The 19,013-nt window shown below is 44.5% G+C and overlaps 1 protein-coding gene across 3 annotated transcripts in view; it reads left to right on the top strand.

Annotated features, from left to right (window-relative positions):
• LOC147883912 (uncharacterized) overlaps nucleotides 1-17,895 on the top strand; it is a 60,825-nt gene extending 42,930 nt beyond the window's left edge. For 2 of the 3 annotated variants that reach the window (XM_087398419.1, XM_087398418.1), the window contains 2 exons: nucleotides 17,277-17,323; nucleotides 17,424-17,895. In XM_087398419.1, the coding sequence (XP_087254545.1) occupies nucleotides 17,277-17,323; nucleotides 17,424-17,527 (151 nt within the window). In that variant the 3' untranslated portion in view covers nucleotides 17,528-17,895. The remainder of the gene's footprint in view (nucleotides 1-17,276; nucleotides 17,324-17,423) is intronic. The other variant, XM_087398420.1, reaches the window with a different exon arrangement.
• Nucleotides 17,896-19,013: the final 1,118 nt, after the last annotated feature.

Below are 19,013 nucleotides of genomic sequence, written 5' to 3'. Positions count from 1 at the left end.
GAACCATGGTATTCTTCCGTTGGAGCAGCCCTTTGTGAGCAGTGAGTAATGTTCGTCATGTGTGAGTAGCGAGTGGCGTTCGTTGTGTGACCTCTGTTGGTGGCGGCTAGGGTTACAGTCGTGGCGATATAGCTTTCGAGGGTGGAAGACTAGATTAGGGTGCTCCATAGCCAAGCTAACGCCCAAGGCTAAGCCATGGAGCTCGGCCAGGACTCTGTTGAGAGAGAGAGAGAGAGAGAGAGAGAGAGAGAGAGAGAGAGAGAGAGAGAGAGAGATTTTCTTTCTGTTTTTTGGAAGATTTTGTTTCTTGATTTGCTTAGTCACCTTCTTCCTTGCTTCTTTATTTCTTGTTTTCTTTCTCTTTTGTTTATTTGACTTATTTTAGTAAGCAATGGGTTTTCCCAAGAGACTTTGCAGGTCTATAGAAACCTAGCATAGGTGCTTATGCTTGGGCATTGATGACAGCATACATGTTGCTTTGCTTGCTAAGTATGTCTTCCTTTTGTGTTTCAAAAAAGTTTTTGTTACCTCTTTTTTCTTCTCTTTCGTTTTCTTTGTGTAGATCTTTGGGCTTTAGAACAACAAAAATTCTAAATTTGTATGATTGGATATATTCTAGTCTTACAAAGGTATATTTTATGCTCATTTTGCTTTACTTATTGGATTTCATTGCCTTAAGAACCCTCTTTTGGCTTTGGAGTGTTGTCAGAAAATCAACATGAAAACCTTTGTACAAATAGATGGTCAAAGTATATGTAAGTGCGTGGATATGTATGTATGTTTATACTAGATTGTCATGATATTGGAACAGCACTATTCGTATTGTTTTTAGAGTTGACTTTGGGCATGCTTTTGTATTTGTCTAGATATATGTTCTCCCTGTATTACGGATTTGCAAAATTTCACCTTGTGAAGTTAAGTGGTGTGTTGCCCTATCGAATATCTTTTCTAAGCATTTTTTGCTTAGGAATGCTCGTTTGGGAGCATAAGATGAAATACTTTAGTCGTCCTCATAAGCCGTTGGAGCTCGATGAAGAAAATGTGGACTACTTTTTGTCCATGTTGCAACTTGTTGATATTGCGATGTATTCCTTCTGTCTTAAGTTGTGTGTTTTGCCTTGCCCTATCAATTATACTGTAGGATCGGATAGGAGAGAGAGAGTGCAGGTAGCTAAAGAAGCGATGAGTTAGCCGTGTTAGAATTATAGATATAATTCAGCAGTGATCAATGTAATTTAATAAGCTAGTTAGGGGCACTTTTCCCTCTTTAAGAGGTTTTCCCCCCCTAACTGCAGTTAGTTCACTAACTATGGTTAGTGACTACTAAGGTTTTGTCACTAGGACAAAACCTTATCTTTCACTCTTTCAGTTGTACTCTTTACACTCTTCTATTGCAACTCAGCTCTCAAGCTTTCAGCTCTCAAGCTCACTCTCTCTTGCTCTCTCTCTCTCCCCAAACTCTCACATTTGGTATCAAAGCAGTTTGATCCTGCTCCCTGCTCCTTCCTCGTTCAGCTCCAGCCTACAGCCCACGCTCCTGCTGCCACTCCTGCTGCTACATCCTGTCCGTACCTACTCAAAGCAATCAAACAACTGTCCGTACAGTCCGTACGACCGTATGGAATTCGTACCTGTCGTACCGTCCTGCATCAGCGATAGTACAGCGCCGTACAACTACGTCGTACATTCGTACTAGCGACAACAGTCTGCAGCTCCATTCCGTACAGTCGATCTTCAGCCGTACAGCCCATCGCTTGACTGTATGGTTCGTCGTACAGTTCCGTACGGTTCGTTGTCGCCATCCGGATGTACACCTGTGTCGTCAGTCCATCAGGCGTCCGCACTGTTCCGTACAACCTGCCGTATTGTTCCGTACAACCTGCGTGCAGCCCATCCGTACAGGTTTTGTACGTGCAATCCGTACATTGATTGTACCTGGCCGTACAGGTTGTACCTGCGCACAAGCTGTACCTTGCAGGTGATCTTAGGCAGGCCCATCTTGCAGACAGCCATTGTTTGGCTCAGTTTTTTGGAAGAATTTGGGGCATCCTGTTTGTTGCAGACATTGCAATCAATTTGCAGCTGTTGAAGAAATTTGGGGCTGCACTTGGAGCAAACATTGCAATTTCAAGCTCGAAATTTGGGGCTTTTGATTCTGCAGTACAATTTCTTGAAGAAATTTGGGGATTTTGTAATTACACTGCAATTTTGCAGTGAAATTTGGGGCTTTTGCAGACAGAGCGCAATTCTTGCAACATTTGGGGCTTTTGATCAATTTGCCCCTTTTCGGTTGCAATTTCAGGCCTATTTTGGGGCTTTTGTGTCGGGAGAGCAATTTTTGGAGATTTCAGTTCATACTGCCTTTCTTGAAGTGTTTTGTAGCACTTTTGGCAGATTCTGGAGAGTTTTTGATGCTTGGACAGATTTCTGACAGTGCAAGTGCAGAAATCTGAGTTGCATTTACAGCCAATGCTTGGCTGTGTTTTTTGGGAGTTGTGCATTTCATTCCCAATAAGGGAATTCAGTTTTGTATCTGCTTAAATCTCTTTCTCAGATATGGCCCAGCAAAATCAGAATGGCTTCCAGTTCGGTGGTCTTTCACAGGAAGACAAGTTGGATGGTACCAACTACTCCCTCTGGAGTTTTATGGTACGCAATATTCTGATTTCTCGCAATTTATGGGATTATGTGAATGGGGGTGAGATCCGACCAGTAGGTATGGCACCTAATACCCCTCCTCAGCAAGGAGGTGGAAGAGGTCGTGCATAGGGTGCAGCTGCAGAACAAGTTGTTGGTGCAGCTATAGCCACTACTCCAGAGCAGAAGAGATGGGATTCACGGGATGCCTTAGCTTTGTCATGCATCTCTCTTTCAGTGAAAAGATTTATCATTCCGCATATCCGGTCGTGTAAGACCTCAAAGGTAGCGTGGGATATCTTAGAAAGCATGTATGCAGCCCAGAATTTTGCAAGGGTATCTTTCTTGAAAAGAGAGTTAAGTAATACACATATGGAAGTGGGTGACTCCATGCCAGTCCACCTCACAAAGCTACAGGATCTCAGAGAGCAATTATTGAACGTAGATGAGATTATTCCTGATTGAGAGATGATTACTACCATTCTGAATTCTCTTCCTGAGTCTTATCTCAGCTTTCATACCTCGCTGAACTTATCATTGAGGGGGGGTGCAAATCCTCTCACTTTTCATGAGTTGATAGGACTTCTGCTTCAAGAAGAGCAGACCAGGAAAAACTTGGCTTCACGTGCAGTACAAGCTATGCTCTCAAAGTTTAAGTCAAAAACAAAGGGACAGGCAAAGACATCAGTAAATCAGCCTTCCAGTGGGTCAGGACAGCCTTCACAAAAGGCTAAAAATGATGCAAGTAAGCCCAAGAAGAAGGGTTTTTGTCATTACTGCAAAAAGCCAGGTCATCACATTGCAGAATGCAGGAAAAGGCTTGCAAAAGAGAAGAAAAACAGCTCTGGTATGGCTGTTTCAGATTCAGCTCGTCATGCATCTGACAGTGGGGATGCTGCAGCCAACTTTGTTGGACAGGATTCTGCCTTTTTATCTTGCATTTCAGATTTTAGGCTGACTGCTCCAAATGCTCGGGATAGTACAGCCACTTGTAATGATGATACATATGCATTTTTGACTTGCAGTTATGACTCTTCTACGGATGCATCTGCTTTCAGTGTCAATGAAACACTGAACACTTGGTATTTTGACAGCGGTGCATCCAAGCATATCACTTCTAGGAAGTGTCTTTTTACTTCCTTGCATCCACCTCCCGTTGGTAAGAAAGTCACTTGTGCCAATAACTCGTCATATTCAGTACGTGGCACAGGAGAAGTTGAGCTTACTGCCATTGATGGCTCAGTTTTCAGACTTTCAGATGTCTTATATGTGCCTGGTATCACCAAGAATCTTCTTTCAGTGTCCACTCTTAACAGAGCTGGATTTCAGGTCATCTTTGAGGATGACAAATGTGCTGTCCGAGACAGGGAAAATGATTATGCCTTAAGATTATCTGGTACTCTGCTGCGTGGGCTTTTTCAGCTTGATCTTTTTGAGAAAAGAGCAGCCATGCAGAATGCATAATTATGGCATGCCCGATATGGCCACATGCATTACAACAGCTTGATGACACTTCAGAAGCACTCTATGGTTGATGCATTGCCACCTCTTGAGATACCTCCTCCACATGCCTGTGAAGGGTGCATGGGCTTTTTCAGCTTTATCTTTTTGAGAAAAGAGCAGCCCATGCTCTTGCAGTTTCTACCCCTACTGCTGCCATGCAGAATGCATAATTATGGCATGTCCGATATGGCCACATGCATTACAACAGCTTGATGACACTTCAGAAGCACTCTATGGTTGATGCATTGCCACCTCTTGAGATACCTCCTCCACATGCCTGTGAAGGGTGCATTTTAGGCAAGATGCATAGATTCCCCTTCAAAAAGGATGGTTCAGTTAAAGCTGTATGCAAATTACAGCTTATACACAGTGATGTCTGTGGTCCCATGAGGACTCCATCATTGGGTGGTCATCTCTACTTTGTTACCTTTATTGATGATTACTCCAATTTCACTTGGGTCTTTGGGCTGAAGCGCAAATCAGAAGTGTTCATGGTGTTTAAACACTTTTCAGCCATGGTTGAAAATGAAACCGGACTCAAGATACGGACATTGCGCACAGATAGAGGTGGGGAATACTTGTGTGTAGATTTTGATGCTTTTCTGAAAGGCAAGGGTATTGTGCATCAGCTCACAGTGAGGCTGACCCCTCAGCAAAATGGCAAAGCTGAGAGGAAAAATAGAACTCTTATGGAGATGGACAGATGTATGTTGAAAAGCAAACACATGCCTCACAAATTCTGGCTTGAAGGTCTGATGTGTGCCAATTACATTTTAAATCGGGCTCCCACTAAGACTTTAAAAGCAAAAACTCCCTATGAGGTTTGGAATGGGAGAAAGCCCTCAGTGGATCATTTCTGAGTCTTTGGATGCCTTGCTTATGCTCATGTGCCAGTTGAATTTAGGCACAAGTTGTCAGATAAGGCAATTAAGTGCATATTTGTTGGGTACAGTGCAGAAAGCAAGGGGTACCGTCTCTACAATCCTGCTATACGCAAGATCATTGTCAGTAGAGATGTGATATTTGCAGAAAATTCAGCTCACACTCAGGCTGAATTTAATATGCCTTCTTCTTCAGAGGATGTCTTTGAGGGGTTGCTACCCATTGCCCTGGGTTCCCTTGCTGATATTTCTGATGCAAATCAGAGTTTACAGCCACCTCCCGATGCTTCAGTTCAGCCACAGGATGTCTTGCCACCTCCACAGGCAGTGGAACAGGTAGTGCAGCAAGAAATTGCAGACATACATGCAGCAAAAACAGTCCCAAGCTGGCTGTTACAGACTCTCAGGGAGAGTAAAATTGATGCTCCATTACCTGGCAGGACTCGCAGTGCAGCAAGGCACATGGAAGGTGCTAATTCAGTGGAATCAGCATATGCAGGTACTCTTCTTGATGAGGAGGAGCCTACCACATTTGAAGAAGCAAAGGACAATGTGCATTGGATGAATGCCATGCACGATGAGTTGCAGTCCATTGAAAAAAATTAGACTTGGGATGTTGTAGACTTGCCACTAGGTAAACATGCCATTGGCACACGATGGGTTTTCAAGGTCAAACGGAAGCCAGATGGCTCCATTGACAGATACAAGGCAAGGCTGGTTGCTAAAGGCTATGCTCAGAAAAAGGGCATAGATTATGAGGAGACATTTGCTCCTACATCCCGGATGACCACCATCCGATCTGTTATTGCAATGGCTGCACATTTTGAGTGGAATGTTCATCAGTTGGACATAAAAATAGCCTTCTTAAATGGAGACTTGCTGGAAGAGGTGTATGTCAAACAACCTCCAGTTACAGCAAATGCACTTCAAGTATGCAAGCTAATCAAAGCTTTGTATGGGCTGAAACAGGCCCCTCGTGCATGGTATGCCAAGATTCATGCCTTTTTGACCAGCAAGGGGTTGCACAATAGTCCTACTGAGAGCACCCTCTACATCAAGATGGATGGGGGGGAAATTTTAGTCATCCTCCTTTATGTTGATGACTTACTGCTCACAGGGTCCAATAAAGATAAAATTGCAGATTTCAAAGCTGATTTGCAGACCACCTTTGACATGTCAGATTTGGGGCTGCTTCACTTTTATTTGGGGATCCAGTTCTCTCAAGAGAGACGTGGCACTGTTATGTCTCAGTCCAAGTATGTGCAGAAACTCTTGGACAGATTTAACATGCATGATTGTAAGCCCATAGCCACTCCCATGGAGCCGGGGCTGAAACTCACAATGCATGATGCATGAGAATCAGTTGATGCCACATCTTACAGTCAGGCTGTTGGATGCCTCATATATCTCTGCAACACTAGACCTGATATTCAGTTTGTAGTATCTCAGGTGAGCAGGTAGATGCATAGCCCAAAAACTATGCATTGGCGGGCAGTTAAGCGCATCTTCTGTTATTTGCAGGGCACGAAGTCTTTTGGCTTGTTATTTCACCAGGGGGGGTGACTTGCAGATGTATGCCTACAGTGATTCAGATTGGGCTGGTGATTATGACACTAGGCAGTCCACTAGTGGCAATTGTTTCTTTTTGGGTAAATCTTGCATTTCATGGTTGAGCAAGAAACAATCTACAGTGGCTACCTCATCATGTGAAGCTGAGTACAAGGCAGCTTTCACAGCAACAGTTGAATGTGTCTGGCTGCGACACTTATTTGCTGATCTTCATCTGTCTTTGGAGGGTCCTTCTCCAATTCTCACTGATAGTCAGAGTGCCATTGCAGTGGCAAAGAATCCAGTGTTTCATGCTCGCACGAAGCACATTGAGGTTCACTATCACTACGTCAGAGAGAAGTTGCATGCAGGAGAGATCAGTATGATCTTTGTGTCCACACATGACAACGTTGCAGATATTTTCACCAAAGCACTACCACGTGAAAAGTTTGAGGCATTTCGCAGTGCCTTGAACTTATATCCGTTTGGTGATTGATCAGCCTTGTACATGACATTGGCACTGCAGGGGGGTGTTAGAATTATAGATATAATTCAGCAGTGACCAATGTAATTTAATAAGCTAGTTAGGGGAACTTTTCCCTCTTTAAGAGGTTTTTCCCCCTAACCGCAGTTAGTTCACTATGGTTAGTGACTACTAAGGTTTTGTCACTAGGACAAAACCTTATCTCTCACTCTTTCAGTTGTACTCTTTACACTTTTCTATTGCAACTCAGCTCTCAAGCTTTCAGCTCTCAAGCTCACTCTCTCTTGCTCTCTCTCTCTCTCCCCAAACTCTCACAAGCCGTCACGTCAAATCTTGGATAAAACCAAAAACAAATGAGTACAAGGTACAAGTACCTAGACCTAGGACTAAGTGTCCTAGGTGTCACATAGGACTAAGTGTCCTATGTGGCCTAAAAGACACTAACACGATAAGTGTCTTTATTTATGTCTACAAGGCACATACCATGGCCTATAGAGCATCACTAGAACCACCAGAGGATGGCCTACAAACCCCCCTCCATGGGATGGGCTGAAGTACTCTGGAAACGTCTCAGAATACCTGGTATTTTCTAGTCATGGTGGCACATGTTCATCCAAAAGGATATAGCCACCTATGAATGTACAAGGGATGTCAGATCATGTAACAAAGGGAACCAAGTGTAAAGCCTGTCGAAAGACTTTGAACTTGGGACGAGGAAATGCTTTTGTAAACATATTTGCTATGTTGTCCTCTGTGGGAAGATAGGACAACTCTATGTCTCCTGCTGACAACCGCTCCCGAACATAATGGTAGTGAACTTCAATATGCTTGGTATGCGCATGAAACATTGGGTTACACGCAATGGCCAAAGCACTCTGGCTGTCAGTGTAGACAATAGTGGAGGATGTCTGGCGAATACTAAGATCTTTAAGTAATTGTCGAAGCCAAACACACTCTACTGTAGCGGTGAAAGCTGCCTTGTACTCAGCATCACAGCTAGATGTGGCAACCGTTGGTTGCTTCTTGCTGAGCCAAGAGATACACGAATTGCCAAGCAAAAAACAATTGCGAGTATGTTACACTCTGGTGTCGAAACATCCTGCCCAGTCACTATCCGTGTAAGCATGCATGGTAAGTGAACCCTGATCACCATAGAAGAGGGCTAAATCTTGAGTGCCTCTGAGATATCTGAAGACTCTCTTCACTGCCTGCCAATGTTGTGAACTGGGCATGTGCATGAATCTGCTGAGCTGAGATACTGCATACTGCAAGTTAGGTCTGGTGTGACATAAATAAATAAGGCATCCAACAGCCTGCTGATAAAGAGTGATATCGCATGGTGGGCTCCCATCATGAGTTCAGAATTTGAAGCCAGGGTCCACTCGAGTAGAGATTGGCTTGCAATCCTCAAACTGAAAACGATCAAGGAGCTGTCCAATATACTTGGACTGAGACATCATGATACCCCCCTCAACATGAGCAAACTGAATGCCCAAATAATAATGGAGCCGTCCCATGTCTGATATGTCAAAAATCTGCTACAAATTAGCCTTGAAAGCTGCAATTTGCTGAGTATCTGGGCCCGTGATGAGCATATCATCCACATATAAAATCAGCACTAAAAAATCAGATCCACTCCCACGGACATAAAGAGTGGGTTCTGTGGGACTATTCTGAAAACCAAGGGATAGTAAGTGTGCATGAATTTCGGCATACCATGCCCTGGGTGCCTGCTTCAAACCATAAAGGGCTTTTCTAAGCGGGCATACCTTATTTTCAGAATTAACAACCTCAAAGCTAGGAGGTTGTGTGACATAGACTTCTTTCTGCAGATCCCCATGAAGAAAAGCAGTTTTGATGTCAAGGTGGTGCACTTGCCAATGATGATGGGCTGCAAGCAGCAATGGCAATGACACATCTAATGGTAGTAATCTTGGATGTGGGAGCAAATGTCTCCTCAAAGTCAATGCCTTATTGTTGGGCATATCCTTTTGCAACAAGACGGGCTTTGTATCGATCTATGCTGCCATCAGATTTCCTTTTTAATTTGTAGACCCGCTTTCCAATGGCATGCTTGCCGGGAGGCAGATCTACTAATTCCCAGGTGTCATTTTTTAGCAATGGAATGTAACTCAGCTCTCATTGCATCCATCCACTCTTTGCTGTCAAAAGCATCTTTATGGCACAAAGGCTCTTCATTGCAAGCTGTAGCAAGGAGTGCAAAATCAAGAAAGTGACCATGCTGTCTGTTCCTTGATCTTGTCCGGGCAGCAAAAGGCTGATTTTGTTTTCTGTCCCTCAATGTATCAAGAAGCCATCCGGGAACTTGCCTTTGTTGTCTATTGACAGCTCTTTCTTCAATGACTGCATCATGAATAGTGGGATCATTTTGTGCTGGAAGAGAAACCTGCAAATCAGCATGAGGTTGTGGCTGATTATTGCTTAGTGGAGGGCCTGCAGGAGGCTTATGTTGCTGGTCAAAATCCTCTTCTGATGATGGCAGAGGTAACCAAGATTCAAAGGCATCAAACATGTCAACATCTGGCTTTGCATTGCAGTCCACTAGAGGAGAAGCTGAATGTTCAGCAAAGATTACATCTCTACTGACAATAATCTTCCCAGTATTTGGTTGATATAACCGATACGCTCTGCCCTCCTGGCTGTAACCAATAAATATGCATTTGATTGCTTGGTCATCAAGCTTATGTCTCAGCTGAGATGGTACATGAACATATGCAAGAGACCCAAAAACTCTCATGTGTGAAAGTGAAGGCTTCCTGCCTTTCCATGCTTCATAAGGTGTAACAGTCTTCAATGCTCGTGTAGGTGATCTATTCAGCACATAGTTGTCACACATCAATGCATCAAGCCAAAATTTATTGGGCAAAGACTTAGCCTTAAGCATGCATCTGGCCATCTTCATTGTCCCTGTTTTTCCTTTCAGAAACAGGATTCTGCTGAGGAGTGTAAGGAGTAGTGCATGAGTGAATAATGCCTCGTGAAGACAGAAATGCATCAAACTCCTTTGACATATACTCTCCCCCCCTATCTGTGTTGAGGGTGACAAGCTTGCATCCTGACTCATTTTCAACAATATTCAGCCATCTCTGAAAGCATAAGAAAACTTCAGATTTGGCTTTTAAAGGATATACCCAGCAATATCTTGTGAAATCATTCTTTTGAAAAGGAAATCAAAAGACAACCCTCACACACATGTTTGGAAACTGTGTGAGTTTGAGGTACATCATTTGCCATCTGTTGACGGCGCATACAAACCTTCGACCAAGGCTGCTGGTGTGGGTGTGAAGCTCACTTCACCAAGGGGTGAGGTGTATAAACAGAAGAAGTTGGTGCATAGGAGGAAGCATGGGCTGCTTTCCCATCGACTGGATTGCAATGTGCACAACCTCTCCGACCTTCTCACAATTTGTTTGCTGATTTGCTGGCCTATTTGCTTCTCTACCTCATCTTGGTTCGTTCTTTGAAGTATCACCTGTGAAGCATCCATGAATTTAGCCCTTGTGCCATCAAGCGTGTGCATTGCAAAGCTAAGAGGTATACCCTTGGGTGCTCCCGAAATGGCAGCTTTTGGTTCTTGCTGTTCATAGCCATTGAAGCTGCTATTTTCATTAGAACACTTCTCTTCACAACATCCTTTAGTATTTGCAGCTGGAATCACTTCACAACGACCATAATTTAGTCCTGCATCCAAAGGCATAACCCATGGCTCGAAAAGCATGGAATAACATGGCTGGACTGCATTACAAGCATTGGCATGACTACATTCTCCCCAGATGTTGGGTGTCTACTGTTGTAGGCTTGCATAGCCTTTGGCATCACTCCCCTCGGCATCATAGCTCCAACAATTGGTTGCTCTATGGCATTTGTATCTCAACATTTAGCTTACGGCATCACTGTCAAATCTAATAGCTGAATATGTAAGTTACAACCACCATCATATAATCTCGACCATGCAAGGTGTTTCGTGCTTGCAGTGCACTAGCCTGTGAGGCAAAATGCATTTCAACTTGGAGTCCACCGGAAACTTGATGCATAACAATCATAAGCCCAAAAGGCGAAAATACGTGATGCAACACATACAATGTAATGGGGTACAACATATTGTGGATGGTAATCAAAAGGATTCCATTCGGTTGTGAATCATCCTCACATTGAAGGTGTCCTTAGCCTTTTGCAAGCTTCTCAAAGCCCTGCATAAGCTGTGCAAAGCTAGAGGCATGTTGCCCCATGCTCCCTTTGTAGGCACTTGACTATCCCATGGTGTGTAATAAACCTTTGCTGTTGTCGCACTCTGTCAAATGCATACAGCTGTTGTCGCACTCTGTCAAATGCATACAGGTGTGTTGGATTGCTGTCAGTAAATATTGTCTCACAGCTTGAAATAGAGCTAGCCGTCGACTCAATAGAGCTGGTGCGGGTACCGGTTCGGTGGATGGAAGGGAGCTGGTCGTGTACATGGAGTAGGCAATGACTAGCAGAGGCTACTTCTTGTTATTTTAATTCAAAAATTCACGACTAGGGGTTGACGTTGATTCCTGGAGCTGATGCCGTTGCAATGAAGATTCGAAATGGTCGTCAGTTGCTCTACGATGGACAGCAAGTTGGTGTGAATGGCTCGACAGAGGCTAAGCGGCCTCTCTGAAGGTAGACGTTAGCCAATTTTTGGGCTGTGTGGCTTGGGTTGTTATTGACGGCGGCGTTGGTTGGTTGTCAGGCTCGCTAAACCGATTCTTTAATGAAGGCTTTGTTGTTTGATAGCTTGATTCGTCAGTGGTGGTCGTGGAAGCTTACAGCCTTTCAAGTTGTTCCAGTCAAATAGCAAGTTGGTGATTTCTTCTTGTGGAGACCATACAATGACTTGCGCCTGCCTCAACAAGTTAGCTAAAAAATGTGTCGTGTCTGGCATTAGTGCTGCGTGTTCCTTCAATGTGGAATGAAGGGTGAAAGGAGAGGTGCCAGAGAGCGGAGCTTTGATACCAATGTAGTGAAGGGGTAGGAGAGAGAGAGAGAGAGAGAGAGAGAGAGAGAGAGAGAGAGAGAGAGAAGGTAGCAGGAAGGAGAAGGGAGAGTATGCCAAAAGGGTTTGGAGTCTCTCTAGGGTACCATGAATTTAAAGTTGTAGTATATAAGAGATGTGCATACATTGAGCTTCGTGGCTTTATTGATGCATATTTGGGAGGATCAGTATTTGAGAGATCCACAAAGGTTATATGTTTTCATTCGGTTAGATACATTACCATGAATACCAAAAAGAAACAAAGAGTTGCATGCCATCCATTGAAGCAAAGTACAAGGCAGCTAGCATGGCAGAATGTGAGACCAAATGGTTGAAGCTTCTACTCAGGGAAATTTTGTTTCCATAGAATACCAGCACATACATGTTTTGTGATAACAAAAGTTGCATATGCCTTGCAAATAACTTTGTGTTTCATGCGAGGACAAAATACATTAAAGTGCAGCTTCACTTTATCAAGAAAACGTGGCTGCTAAAAAAGGGAATCTTATGTTTTGCACTTAAAGAGTAGGCTAGGGCAAGTAATGGAAGCTCAAAAATGAAGGAGAGAAGACAAAAAACGAGTTCTGTAATGAATTGCTGCAAAACTGAGTGTAGGCTGAAGAGAGAGCCAATATAACAAATCCCTAGGGCAAAGTGTTCTAATTGGACTAAGTGTCCTAATTGTCCTAAGTGGTACATGTACTAACTGTACCAACTGACCTAAGTGACTATAACTAGGCCCACAAGGCACATACCAAGGAATGAGTGGCACCTATGGATAGCCCATAGAATGGCCTACAAACCCCTCTCCATGGATGGGCTGAAGTATCTTGGACACATCTCAGAATACCTGAATATCTAGTGCCATGGTTGCACATGTTCATCTTGTGGGGATATAGCAACCTATAATTGTATAGAGTACAACAGAATGTCACAAAAGGTACTAAGTTTAAAGCTTGCCGGAAAGCTTCAAACTTAGGTCAAGGAAGAGCCTTTGTAAAAAGATTTGCCGAGTTGTCTTCTGTGGGAACGTAAGACAAGTGAATATCACCTGCTGATAATCTTTCTGACATAGTGGTAGTGAACCTCAATATGCTTTGTGCGGGAATGGAAAACTGGATTCCGTGCAACAACCAAAGCACTTTGATTATCAATGAAGATGACGGTAGGAGCAATCTGACATGCATGAAGACGTTCAAGTAACTTCCAGAGCCAAACACACTCCATAGTTGTAAAAGCTGCTCTATACTCAGCAATGGTCCATTTGAATATCCTCATTGTCAAACCATCTTAATATGTGTGTGTACCAGGTCGTGCGAACCCCGCACTCTGCTAGTCGTATAGATGACTTCAGTGCCAATCTCGGTAGTCTCCACCTAGGTAAGTCCCAGACCTTGTGAAGATAAGTGACCATCTAGAAGATGGCATCAATCTACAGTGGTGTCATGGCGAACTCTACCTGTACGATCTGGTGGGGGATTGAGGGCTTACTCTGAATCATCCTTGATCCCATAATTACCTGTAGCCTCTCCAAACGATGCCACTCAGGCGTTGATAGGTCACTTTCTAGAAGGGTGCGGCGTATATCATTGTCGCGGTCTCAAGTGTGTCAAATAGCGATCCCTTTGTCGGGGAGTCGTGGAAGTGTATTTGAAAGCACTGCCGCTCTAGCTGAGCTAGGTCTTCCTGTCATCGTTAGGTAGTGCCTTGGCTACATGGATAATTGTGAAGGCTGGTCCCGCAAAGACTTCCCTTAGTTAGGGGTATGACTGTACAATCTCCACTGGCTGCCCTCGGTAAGTGAAGCTGTGACGATAAAGTACTGCCCGTGAGGTGTTGAAGATGATAACCTTGGTTTTGCCGTGTAGGTCTCTCCCTTTGCAAAACACCTTTAGGTCCTCTAGGTGTCTATGTAAGCCGGCTACCGAAGAGGATAGTAGGACTATATCATCTGCATACATCAGTATGTGTATTATCAAATCGGCTAGCAACGATTCCTCTCCTTCTATGCGATCAATGAAAGTTGTAATCTCATCGATAGCACCCAAATAGGGCCAATGAGAGGGGGCATCTCTGCTTTACTCCTATCGTGTGTCAACCCAATCTGTCAGGTCTCTAGGGGATTGTACTATCCCTCTGACTAACTTATATAGACTCATCACCCCTTAAATCACATCTCCAAGGATTTGCATCTCCTAAAGTTGTCTAATTTTGCGAGATCATAAGATTGTGTCAAAGGACTCTCGAAAGTCTACAAAGTAAGCATAGAATTCCTTGGATCTCGATCTCACCTCCTTGATGACTGTCCATAGAGTGAAGATATGATCAAAAGTGGAATGTTGTCTTTGGAACCCAACCTACTGTCCGTGTGTTTGTGTAGGAGCTGATTTCTCTCTCTAGTACTGACCCATAAATCTTGGCCAGTGTAGGACCAATCATGAGAGTGCGGTAGCTCCCATTTTCCATGGGATCCCGTGCTTTGTGTATCAGCACAATGGTGGTGGTACTCCAAGTTGGGGGGAAGCTGTGGCTCTCGCGAGAAAGTATCTTAAGGACTTTGTCTCCTTCTGCTTTACCTCGTAAAGCTAGTTAATGGGACTCCACTTAGGGCCATTGGGGGCTCATGGCTGAACATCTGTGCTAGGATCGAGGCCAAGACCTCTTGTCCATGTGTGAATTGCTCAGTCTGTAGACTGTAGTTCCTTATGGCCTTGGGCTCTCCAGTTGTGGAGCCGGCATAATGCAGCGGTGAACAACTTGCATGTGGTGGGTTTGGGGAGGGCGGACATAAGGTGGTGTTTGAACTAGGACGTCATAGAGGGATGCCGCATAGGTATGTCACGCATCTGGCTTCCTTTCATATAGAAGTCCCAATAAAGGTGGGGTCACCTCCTTGAAAAGATCGAATCACTCATCTATCCATGTGAGAGGAGTGCCTGACTCTTACGTCGTGTTAGACGTTGTGAGATCTGTTGTGCCTCAGACCTCGTCAAATGTCCCAATGCCTCTCCCGTATGAGGTGTGATCTCATCTCTTGGTTCACATCATTAAACCATGGATTTTGAGGCATCTTTCCACCTGAAGTGTACACTATAGATCATGTTGTAGGGAATGATCCAGTGGCAGCATCATGGATCATTGTTACAAGTGTATCTGAGGTATGGGTGAGGTTTCCATCATCTCCAAGGGGGGTCGCTAGCCCACGGGACAAGTGGCTCATGTATATAGCATCAATAGCATGATCGAAGTGTATCTGGACTTGTGTGGGGGCAAGGGGCTCAAGCCCTGTGCTTGGTAGGGCAATCGAGATGCTAAATGACAGGTATGAGTGGTCGGCGCCAAGAGGAGAGGGAGGGGGGGGGGGGACTATAAAATCTTGCAAATGTGTCACAAAAGCCGGGGAGCCTAATAAGTAGTCCACAATGTTAGTGGCGCCTCCATGTGGGAAGTACATAAGCCCTCTAGACAGCGGCCATCATTGAAGACCGATATATATGATCAGATATGTACTACTCCCATCTTCAGCAGGTGTCATCATGTCACATGCGGTGCATCCTTAGAGTGTCTCACTATACCGAGCTCTACTGGGTCGATTTCGGCACTCTGAGTGGCTCTGACTCAAAGTCAAGCAAGTCCACTTGTTTGTTCCCTATGTGTGTATTGAAGTCACCCAAGAAAAGTACCTCTCTCAGCGTGGAGAATGTATGTCATCTCATACGGGCTATGACCCTCTATGGAGACCTCATGCGTGTATGCTGATGTATCCGAGGGAAGTAACATACTGCAATAAAGAGCGGTGGTGTATCAGGTGGTTGAAACCGCACCCACATGTTGTGTGTTCTCCTCCTTCCGCATCACAGAGATGAACGGTCTCAGGTGTGATTTGAAAAGAACTACCACCTCTCTAGAACCTCACACATTGCACTCTCTCCTCATCTCCTGTCTGTAGGCTGACTATGGGTAGTCCTCTCTTTGGGCTATCATGTCTCGGGGAATATCATCTCTCTGCCGATGGTGGTCTTCGAAAAACCCCTTGTATTAGAACAGGGTGCCATTGCAGTTCCATACCGCCATCTTCGATTCGTGCTATCCCCCAGACCATAGGGTGCCATTGCAGTTCCGTACTGCCATCTCAATCCGTGCTATCCCCCTACCCCATGGCCTCAACAACATCATGTGCTGTCCATCCTCCTCTCTCTGCCCTCTCTCGGATAACGACTTTCCATTTCCCTTCTTCTTTGGCTGCCATTAATCGCACCCTTCCCTCTCTTTGATGCTCTTGTTGTTGCAAGAGCATGAAGTCATTATCTAGATATGTCTAGGTTCCCTTTAGTGTGGCCCTCATCCTCATAAAGGTGGATCTATCCACATCAGTCCTGAATTTTATTACCATCGGCCTCGTATGTGCGTCGTCTTTTTCCACTCTCCATGCAGCCTCAAAGGTGAGGTTGACACCAATCTTGGGAATGAGTGCTTCCGCGTCCGCCATTGGGCGTGTCACCCATCGCTAGGCCTATTACTGAGAAATCTAGGGCCTTGCTACTACGCCTTTTCTCCTCCTCTAGGGTATTGGATATGAATGCCTTCTTCGGGGATGATGCACCCTTCTTTACCACTCCTTTCCACTCTAGAATCTTCTCCTTACCTTCGGTTATTTGTTGAGTAACTGTGCATGTTTTCCCTGCATATTGGCTTGAATGGCAGCTATCTCCTTCCTAAATGTCTCATTTTCTGATTTGAGTCTTCTAGTGCCTTGCTTGTCTACTTTTCCTCTTGTGCTTGAAGGGATTTGACCTGTTGTCCTCAATTCTTCATTTAGGGGTGGCCGAAATTCCCCCTCTTCCTGCTGTGTGCATGTTCTCAATGCCTCATTCTCCACTTTGAGACTAGCAATTTGGGCCTCTAACTCCTTGATGTCCAGAGTGGACTTGACTGGGTTTTTTTGGATCTGCTTGCTACAATGTGGGTCGATGTTTTGGCCCGTGTTCTTGTGTGCAGGTCCGGAGTGTGCTGGAGGTGGTCCAAGGCTATTGTTTGCAGGTCCGAGAGTGGTTGGCCACCTGTGAAGAGGCCTGGGGGAAGCCCTTGCTGAGTGCTAAGCTAAGCTAAAGAGCTTAAGAGCTCAAACTGAAAAGGGGGGGGAGAGAGAGAGAGAGAGAGATGATGATGATGATGATGATGATGATGATGATGGTGTCGTCTGCAGGTCTGAATTAAAAGCTGTGAGTTGGAGTATGGCAAGCAAGAGTGGTGGTGGGTTTCTCAAAACGCCAGGCACTCCAAGTGTTCTTTCTTTTTAGCAGAAGCCTGGAATTTTGTTGGTTACTTCTGATATTTGATAAAATTGAATCAGGGAGTTCATTCTTACATTTAATGTCACATCATCTTGAGACCACTGATGTGAGGTCATCTCCATTTATTGCCAGCTATCTGTCCAGTGCAGTTGACAATTTCTGAATATAAAGACGAAGGCAGTCTTCTTGTATTTCGTGACTAAATAGAGAAATTGGCCTTTCGTATTTCAGGAACAGGCTAGCTATTGGGTTTCCTTTAGATGATCCATACAGTTGATCTGTATACGACAGGCTCAGATCATTTGTTCTGCCATGCATTTTATTTGTAACACAAGCTTCCATATCCTAGGTTTTGCAATCTAATAATTCAATCCAAGGAGAACGGTAATAACGCGCTATGTGGGTGTTTGGGGGAAGAACTTGTCCATGGCCATCTGTCATTGGCCCATAAGTGGAGTTCTATTTCTGTGGAGAAGCTTTGTTTGTATGTTTCATTGTTGTTGCGAGAAGCACCATTTCTGTATTACTGAGATCTACACTTCTATCTCTGTTTCTGGCTCATTTTAGTGCTATGCTTGTATTTCATATTGTCCTGACTTATTAAACTGCTTCAGTTGAACTGAAAGGGTGCTTGTGTCATCCAAGCAATGTTGACTTTAATTTTCCAACATCCGTTTCCCGAGTGAGCACTCAGACATGACTTGGTCTCCTTTTTTGTGAGAGTAGCAGTCTGTTTCTGTTTGACTGGCAGATGAGCACGGAGCATGTGTGTACATGCGTAGAGCCCCACTCCATTTGAGGCTGATCACGCAGAGTGCTCGTTACATTAGAGGAAAGGCATCTGGACACAACAAGGGGACTAGATGACCCACTGTTTCTTTCCATCCCTGTAGGGGGCCAGCATCAGTGCTAAGGGACCATACTGGCCACGGATTTGTACACACCCGTGGTCTCGGAGATGACGATAGCTTTATGTGGTGAGCTTAGTGTCCAGCCTCCCCTCTTACTGTGGAAGGAGGTGCAGCGGTGTGGGCACATGTGCCATCAATAGTCCCACTCTAGCTGTGATGCACATCTTGTACCTTATCAGCGAGGAGAGATTTGCAGCCTAGTGGGTCCTTCTAGGCCAAACAAGTGGAGAGAAGATGAGCTTACTTCTTGGACATCATCTTGATACCCTTCATGCCATCGCATTGCCTTCCTCAACAGAGGTTACAACATCTTAGCGAAAATCTTTATTTCTTGGGTCACTCGTAGACCCACTCATAGCACTTGATGTGCTTGTTTCAGATCACAATGTTGTTGATAATATCTTTACGTTTTGGGAGGCAATTGATTTGGCACAGCAGCAAGAGAGAAACCTGTAACAATGTTTTTACTGGACTCGGAGAAGGCATAAGATCATGTCGAGGTGGATTCTTGGAGCATATGATGCACAAGGTGGGTCTTGGGAGAGAGAGAGAGAGCTGGCGATCCTCTCAATGCTCGCTCAACGAAGCAGAAGTGAAACATGGGCTTTAAAATTGTTAGGGATTGGAGAAATGTTGGGGTGCCAAATGATCTACTGAATTAAATAAATCAGAATAGTAGCAAGTCACAAACAGTAGCCAGAACAAAGTGCACAAGGCGAGGGGCCGAGACAGGAACCC

Source organism: Dipteris shenzhenensis, chromosome 27 (assembly GCF_047967505.1).
Source record: "Dipteris shenzhenensis isolate YYH24624 ecotype China chromosome 27, Dip_SZ_1.0, whole genome shotgun sequence".
In the NCBI taxonomy this organism is placed as follows: Eukaryota; Viridiplantae; Streptophyta; class Polypodiopsida; order Gleicheniales; family Dipteridaceae; genus Dipteris; species Dipteris shenzhenensis.
Note: the sequence above shows the minus strand (reverse complement) of the source record. Positions and strands in the feature narration are given on the sequence as shown.